The sequence below is a fragment of the Propithecus coquereli genome, unplaced genomic scaffold (assembly GCF_000956105.1).
Source record: "Propithecus coquereli isolate 6110/MARCELLA unplaced genomic scaffold, Pcoq_1.0 Scaffold162, whole genome shotgun sequence".
NCBI lineage: Eukaryota > Metazoa > Chordata > Mammalia > Primates > Indriidae > Propithecus > Propithecus coquereli.
The window spans coordinates 2700939-2709557 of record NW_012140747.1 but is presented as its reverse complement, the minus strand read 5'-3'; the positions used below and the strand labels follow the sequence as shown (position 1 = coordinate 2709557).

The window sequence follows — 8619 nt, the reverse complement described above, 5'->3', positions numbered from 1 at the left end:
TTGACATTGCTCGTCCTCGATGGGTTTTGGCTCCATCTTGGACGTCCTCACCAGGGGGCTCTTCCCCGTGTACTGCGGGACACCAGCCTAGTGCCCGCAGGCCGGGGACTCGTGGCTTGGAGGGCGGAAGGAGGAGGTCGCTGGAGCCCTCCAGGGGGAAATGTCTCCCGTGCCTCAGTTCCCCGCCTTAAATCACTTCTCCTCGGAGGACCCACCTCCATCTCTGTAAAATGGAAAGACATTAAAGTGCCGCCCCCATCTCCCCAAATTTGAGAAGTAACTTCTGTCTCGTGGGCAGCTTCTTCGGAGGAAGTGTGGGGCGTGCAGCCCCCCCTGGCGCGGGCCCCAAAGTGCCAACCCGCTGTAGAGTCACCTATGGGGACCCGGGAGCGGGGACCCACCCTCGCCATCCCCCTCCCAGGAGGAAGCTTTGAAGGCGATTCTTCGGAATCGCCTCCTCTTCCTCGGCTCCTTCCCTAGCGCGGGGGCGGGGAGGGCGCAGAGTCGTCTTCCCGGACACCGTCCGGACGGGGCCGAAAGCTGCTGCGAGGAGGAGCCCGGGGCCCGGGAGGCGGCCGAGCTCGAGGCCGGGGGGAGCCGAGGGGACGAGGCGGCCCGGCCGCCCCCGCCGCGCTCACGCCGCGCCCTCGCTCCCTCCCTCCCGCAGCCGCCGGGACCATGTCGGCCGAGCCCGCGAACGGCCCCACGGCGGACCAGGTGGAGATCCTGGAGTACAACTTCAACAAGGTCAACAAGCACCCGGACGCCACCACGCTGTGCCTCATCGCGGCCGAGGCCGGCCTCTCGGAGGAGGAGACCCAGGTGAGCCCGCGCGCGGCCCCCCCGGAGCTGCGCCGACACCCCGCGGTCGCCTTCCCTTCTCCTTGCTTGCCCGCCGTCGCCCGCAGCCCGGGAAACGCGCTTTCTCCTCCCCGCGCGCTCCCGCCGCCCTTTCCCAGGCCCGGCGTCGCCTCCGCCCTGACCTGTTCTCGGCGGGGACGTCCGAGCTGGAAGGGGCCTTGGCGGCCGCTAGCTGTGCATTCCGCCCGCGGGCCTGGCGAACGAGGCGAGCGAGGCGGCCGAGGCCGGCAGGGAGGAAGCCGTCGGAGCGGCGGGGGTCGCCGAGCATGCTCCGTGCACCGCGCCGCGCCGCGCTTCTCCTTAGCTGCAGAGCTGCGATCGCACGAAGCCAGGGAGATTTGGTTCAGATTGTTAAAAATCCCCCAGTTCTAAGGTTTAGAGTCTTTTTCTAGAGTTTTCCAAGAAGGTAGACATCTGACATTACAGCTGAAGGGAGTGGCAGCAGATGACCCCTAAGTGCTTACTGAGATTTACTTACCTATTTTTTCAAAAAATCTCCTATATTGCCCTGAAAATTGCTAGCGTAGGGAATGCAACGCTGCCCGTGATTATTAACCACAGGTGCAGTGTTGGAGCCTTTAGCCGACTTTTTTTCTTAACCCTGTCTAAACTCTGACTTCAGTTTTCCCTTTGGTCATGGAAAGACCACTTGTTGTGCATGATAAACTAGTCGGAACTGATCTCTCCAGAGGGAACCCAAAGCCCTTCGCGCCTCTCATCTCAACTCTACAGCAGAGACATTCTTATTCTCCCCGTTTTATAGACCGGAGCCTGGGGACTTGGTCCTCGCACCATGGGCCATTCTCAGTTGAGGTTTAAAAGTTTGTAATTGGTGCTCAGTGGATCCTAGGACCAAGACCCTACACCTTAAGTCAACATTGTTTTTACTAATTAAGCCAGTGGCACTTTGGAAAACTTGTCCAGAGCTAATCCTCTCCTACACCGGTCAAGGAGAAAGGCAAACAGATAGGTTTTTAGCAAATGACTAACCAGAAGCAGAACTTAATGGGAATTGATTTACTGTAACCCAAGTCTAACAGCTCATGTTTCTTAGAACCCCCTGAGGGGGCAGCCTGCTGCAGTTTTATCGTTTAAAATCCCACGCTCTATTTAGACAAAAGGAGTGATCACAGAGACAACTTATCTTTTAAAAACAAGGCTGTGAGATATCGGGGTTGCACCACCAAGGAGGGGTCTAATCCCTTTTCAGCCTCAGATTCTACCTTGGCAATTTACCATCCATCGCCCTACCTATAAAGCAGAATAATTGTGTTGACCTTGGCGATGGCTAATACGTGCCAGGTGTTGTTCCGGGCACTGTCCAAGTATTAAATCATTTATCTGTCCCAACAACACTGCGAGGGTAGGTACTATTAGCCGATTGTACGGGTGAGAGAACTGAGGCATGCAAAGGTTAAATAACTCGCCCAAGACAGCAAGTGAAAAACAGCAGGCCTAGGATTCGAACCCTGGCCGTCCAGCTCCACAGCCCACACTCTTAACCACCGTGACATACTGTCTGCACAGGGGACAGATGGAAACAGTTGGATGAGGTGGCAGGGAAGGACTGAAGACTCCATTTGTGCAATCTTTCTTCCTGAAAAAAATCCACGCATTAAGTGACAGTCATTCTGGGCTATATTCACGCTTTCCTCAAGATTCGCCGATATTAGAGCACTGACATGAAATCGGTTATGGGCGGGAAGAAAGACAGGGCATCTGCTTTTTCTGTGACTGAGGTCGGCCAGCTCAGACCTCTGCTCTCCTCGGCACTTCTCTCATTTCCCCTCTTCTGCCACCCTCAGATAAACAAATGGCAGCCCCAGGCCCCAAATGAGTGAGCACGGGGTGAGTCAGCCTCCTAGCAGGGCCCCCGCCACGGGGCCAACACCCTCTTCCTCCCTCGTGGCTGGCGCAGCTTGGCTTGCGCCTCTGTCTTCCTGCCTACACCTGCAGGGAAGCATCTGGAACCCCAGAGCTCAGAGAGGGGCAAAATTTAGCAAGTGCAGGGAAATATGCATCCTAGTGGCACAGGCTGCCTGCCCTCCCTTACTGGACTGGGTGGCATCTTTCAAGTGCCCGTCCTTTCTACCTCCTGCCACCCCACCCCACGTGCACCGGTGAGCGAGAACGGTTTCTTCTGTCATCTTCTCAAACGATAGATACATACATATATACATATGTGTGTGTGTGTGTATTTTAGTATCTTCTAAGAAAAGTGTCTTCTGGAGATATCATGCCCGATGATGAACATTCAGGCATTAATCCAATTATTTTTATTTACAGCAGGTATTATAGGGACCATTTAAATAACTCCATGGAAGCCAAGGCCTGTTGGGCCTACATACGAGCCATGTCTGTTATTAGTACTCTCCCCTTTTCTGTTCTTTACTGGCGCTGTCCCTTTCCATGAGAAAATGAAAAAGTAATATAAAAAGGCAACATGGTATTTATTCTATATACCTGAATCCTCACCCTGCCCTAACACCACCCACCTCTTGAAATAGAATCATATTCTTAATTGTCCTGGAACAAGTGATACTTTAGTAAAAGAAAAATAAGCATGAGATGTTCTCATGAGATAGTCGCTAGCACTGGTTCCCACTGCTGATCCTTTGGCAGGGGCGAGAGGAACGAAGAGATTGAAACGTGCTCTGACTAGGAAGGTTTGCTGACCTCCTCGTAACTCAGAATTCTCTGAGTGGTGGGGGTGGGGAGAGGGCACCCATAGGAACGCAGAGTGAAGTGGAGGATGATTCAATTGCAATAACTTTTTAAGTCGCGTTTAAATCCTAGATCCTAGAATCGGGATCCTAGAATTCGGGTTTTTCTCATGATAGTAATCTAAATATCTCCTACATTTAAATTAGATAACACCTTATGGAATCCCAATCCCTGTGTCTTTCCTTATTTTGAAGTCAGTGTTAGAAAGGGCTGGGAAAGCTCTTTTACCAGTCCCCTGGGAGGTTGGGATGATCTGGTGTTTTCTATTATTACACCACACACACACACACACACACACACACACACACACACACACTCTTCAAGCACAGTGTAGCTGGCATCGGGTCTTAGAGAGCTTTCCAGTATTTTTATCTCCTCTTGATGTCCCGGGCTTGTTCCCAGAACCCAGTGGTTTTAGTTGTTGGGTGTTTTATCAATGGAATAAAGACCTTTAAAGGTCCCTCCCTGAAAAGAATGAAATGTTAGTTACTAGAGAAAAGGACGGGAACAATGTCCTTTTGCCCCAACCCCTCCTCGTCACAGTGTATAATTATCGTCTGTTCACTCGGAGCAAATAAATCTCCACCAGTGGGCAAGGGTAATGAGGCACTCATTTATAAGCAAGCAAGGGACAATGTCTTTCCCAGGGGATGACAGAAACAAAGAAGACCAGGATAAAGCCAGGTGGAAAATTAGCATCAATGTGAGATGTGACTTATCTAAATTCACTCTAGAGAGAAGAAAGGCAAGTGAGGTATTTAACGGTTTTTGTTGGACAGCAACTGGTATGCTAAATTATTTTATATATACATATATGATGTAAAATATGTATCTTTAGAAAATAATTGAGCTTTTCTTGGACCTCCTTCCATCCCCCAATGCGCCAGTGCTAGGGCTTGATTTGTCAAGCGTTGGGACAACTCACAAAACCACACATGTGCTCCCTGCCGAAGTTATTTTTGGTAACGGTTCATCAATATTCTGCTTCATGACATAGTGTAAAGATGGGGGTGGCTCTTTTGAATAAGGCCAGCTCGACCATTTTGTCTTAAATGAATCCTGATAGAAAGTGAGATTTTCTTCCCCCAGATTTTAATTAGTCAGTCTTTAAAACGCTCCATTTATTCAGCTCTAGGCACGAAATCCTATTGAATCAGATCTTGTAGCTTCGAAACCCCCCACAGAGCCGCCTCATTAAGGAAACTGGAGCTTTGCTGCTCTCATGCCATAATCCGGAGTTAACTAACACACACGTGGGTTACGGGGGAAAACGTGTCTGCCTTTAGCAGTAGAACTCTGGTCGAAGCCGCCAGCGTTAACGTGAGCTCTCTCTTCTCTTTAAGGTTGAGCAAGCGACCCCCAAAGAGAAGGCTGCCTTCATGGTAGCCTACTGCCTCTGGCTTTAGGTACTTTTCTCTGCTTCCACCCCACAGTGTAAAGGTGTATAGGACAGCTGATCTTGACCCCCGTGTAAGGCATTTCAGCGCAGGAGCTATGCTGTACAGTCAGGGTGAGTTGCAGGTATGGTCCCATGCTGTTCAGTTTTTTTTTTTTTTAATCCCAGTTTTATCCTGATCAGCCTGGTCCAGACCCCAGCCCCTATTTCCCAGTGTGATTCTCCTAATCTCCTCTTCGAGGAGTCCCTCACCACCTCAGTAGCATAATAAAGGCAGCCACCGACTTACCGAGAGTGCGTCACACTGTGTTACGACATATAAAATGTTCTAGGCCTCACATGGTACCATGTCTGCAAGCAGCTCCTCTGGGGCCTTCCCTAAAGCCATAGTCACTTTTGTGAGATGTGAATATTTGGGTCATATAGAGCTGGGAGATTCTGAGTAAACTGGTAGGTCCACTCTGTCTTCTCTCACTGCTCAGTAGCCCTTAAGCAGGAGAGATTAGGCTGGCCTATTCCACATATCCCCAAAGAGGGCCCTGAGGTTGTCCAGTTCTCAGTTATTCATTCATTTTATTCGACAAATTCTTAGTTAGTTCTGCCAATGAATAAGGCCCTTGGTAAGACGAGCATGCATTGATAAAACATAACAGCCATAGTGATCTATCTGGGGGCATTAAGAAGATGCTTTAATTTCTTTTATTCATTCAACAAACATTGATTAATTTCCAACTCTTAAACCCTTATGCTAGGGGCTAAGGATGCAATGGTGAAAAGATGAATACAGTCTCTGCTTTCATGAATCTTACAGTCTAGGAGGGAGTATAGATCAAAAACAAGTAAATACACGAGTAAATCACGAAAGATATTAGAAGTTCTGTGAAGCTAACAAAGTACTAAATTGAAGAGTAAGGAGATAAGTGGGGAACCCACTTTAGATAGAGTGGTCAGGGAAGGCTTCATTGAGAAGGTTCTATTTAACCTGAGACCTGAGGATGGGACAGAGATCATCAATAAAGAATGAAGATGGGTGAATGTTCTAAACATAGGAAATAGTATGTGCAAATGTCCTGAGGTAGGAAAGATTAGTGTTCCTTGCTTCTCTCTTTTCCACTTGTGCCACAGAGGGCGTACGTTTTAGAAAGACAATGAACATTTCGGTTTTTCAGTATGTGACAAATATTTTTGCACATTTCTCTCTTCCAGAAATGGTTTAAGCAGCGCCTGGCCCAGTGGCGGCGGTCGGAAGGCCTGCCCTCAGAGTGCAGATCCGTCACAGACTAAGGAGACGGCGGGCATTGGCAGCTGGGCTCCATGAAGACCATCTGCTGTTTCTCTCCTCGGCTTAACCAAGCTGTTTTGGTTTCTCAGTGTAGTGTTGTGTTCCGTTGTTAGCTGTCCTGCTATTTAACACGATGTTGTATTTTTTTAATGTACATAACTAGAAAAGAAAATAACAATCGGAAGCTATGTGCAACTTCTGTGTAAAGCAGTGGCTTGGCCGGGCAAGTGGTGTGGCTGGCATTTCTCTTTGGGTCATGATGACAAAAGGTGTGAAAACCATCTAAGTTTGCATTTGACCATCGCCTCCCGGTAAACAATTTGTTTTCAACATCCATTTCAGAGCAATCAGGCCTTTGTTGAGAAGATAACATGATGGAGAGGAGAAAACATTTCCTTCTGAATCTACTTCCCTAAGTCGTTTTCTTTATATTTCACCTAATACCATGATGGTTGCGTGAGAATACAGGGGGGTAGTCAAGTCATTCAGATTTCATAAAACAGTTGTTTGGATTGTAGCTGGAAAGAACCCACTTAGGCTAGAAGACAGAAACTCCAACTGACAGAGAAGCAAGTAACTGAGAAAAAAATCCACAAAACGTCTTGAATTTACCTTATTTAAATGCATTGGTTGAATTTATTTTGCTAATTCAAATGAACTGCTTTTTGTCTCTAAAATGATATTCTAAATAAAACTTTAACTTTTTGTTGAAAATGCACTGAGTCCTCTGCAGATTTTTAACTGAATAATAAACATATCAAAGAGAAACAGACTTCCTGTGTAGTAGAAGCTGATTGGCCAGAAAAGTGGTCATTTCCCAAATCCTTGCCACTCAATGTGCGGTCCAAGACTAGCCTCATCAGCGTTAGCTTCAAGCTCGTGAGACATGCGGAATCTCAGACCCCAATCCAGACCTACTGGATCAGAATCTGCACTTTTAACAAGGCCACCAAATGGTTTGTATGCACAGGAAAGCTGGAGCAGTGCTGTTCTAACACTCTCTGCACTCAATTCACGTGCATTTACTATCATAGCACATTAAATGTCTGCTAGGGTCCCAGTGTGTCCCCCCGAAATTCATGTGTTGAAATTTAATCCCCAGCGTGACAGTGTTAGGAGGTGGGGCCTTTGGGATGTGATTAGGTCAAGCGGGCTCAGCCCCCTTGATGGGATTAGTGTCCTTGTAAAAGAGGCCTGAGGGAACTTGTTTGTCCCTTCTGCCGTATGAGGATACACAGAAGGCTCCATCTGTGAAGAATGGGCCCTCACCAGGTTGAGGGCTTACCACAATGTGCTGGAGGCTTGATCTTGAACTTCCTAGCCTCCAAAACTGTGAGCAATAAGTTTATGTTGTTTATAAATTAATCTAAGGTATTTTGTTATAGCAGCTAAACACACTAAGACACCATCTTAATAGTCTATTAGTTAAGATTGTATTTATTGCATGGTATTGCATGGAACAGTAACTTGATTACAGTGGATTAAGATACAGGCTTTTTTGTTTGTCTAAGTAATTGTTTTTACATACGACATCGGCAGGTGGGCAATCCAGGCCTGTTAGAGGGGTTCCCTAATGCTGTCAAGGAGCCGGGGGTCACTCTGTCTTCCCACCTTGCTGTCTTTAGCACACAGCTCTTGTGTTCATGGACACAAGATGGATGCCTGCAGCTGCTGAGTCTGCATTTCAAGCAAAAAAAGAGGATAGAGAGAGAGAGAGAGAGAGAGAGAAAGAGAAAGCAAAGGGCAAATGCCAGCTAAGACTTTCCCCTTTAAAAGGGTTTCCTGCAACGTTCCTAGCAACTTTCACCTACATCCCATTGGCCAGACTGGGTCACATGACCTCCCCTAACTGCAAGGAAGTCTGGGAATATAAGCCTTTGTAATTGGGCATATTGCTGCCTTGAGTAAAATCAGGGTTCTGTCACTAAGAAAAAAGGGGAAGATGGATATTGGAAAGGCCACTACCCTTAATCTGTTATCCAGCCTGGAACGATGCTGGTGTCCACTTCTGAACTCTCACCTACAAAGCAGGCACAGTCTTTCCAGCTGTCTAAAATGAAGAGCCCAACAGTACAAACACTAACAATTAAACAGAATATAAATGTTTACAAGACACCATTAAACATCCTTGAGCGCGCTTCCTTTTCCTCTACCTTGAAACGTTTCTTCTGTAAACAAACGCGCAGCGAACCCAGGGCTGAGCAGAACAGCCCACGTCTGGCACAGTCCTCTGCAGCCTGCTCGGCCGTGGTCTGAATACCTGCCAGTTAACCAGCTGGGCACAGAGTGTGCCTTTAGCTTGGGACCCCGAGAAGCCCCATTTATGGCCAGAGGATCACTTCCTGTGCCCTAAAGT

General features: G+C 48.0%; 1 protein-coding gene across 1 annotated transcript in view; it reads left to right on the top strand.

Moving 5' to 3' along the window:
* Positions 1–6977, top strand: part of HOPX (HOP homeobox) — a 27027-nt gene extending 20050 nt beyond the window's left edge. The window contains exons 2-3 of the mRNA XM_012641103.1: positions 668–822; positions 6188–6977. Coding sequence (XP_012496557.1) covers positions 679–822; positions 6188–6265 — 222 coding nt within the window. The 5' untranslated portion in view covers positions 668–678 and the 3' untranslated portion in view covers positions 6266–6977. The remainder of the gene's footprint in view (positions 1–667; positions 823–6187) is intronic.
* The last annotated feature ends 1642 nt before the right edge of the window (positions 6978–8619 follow it).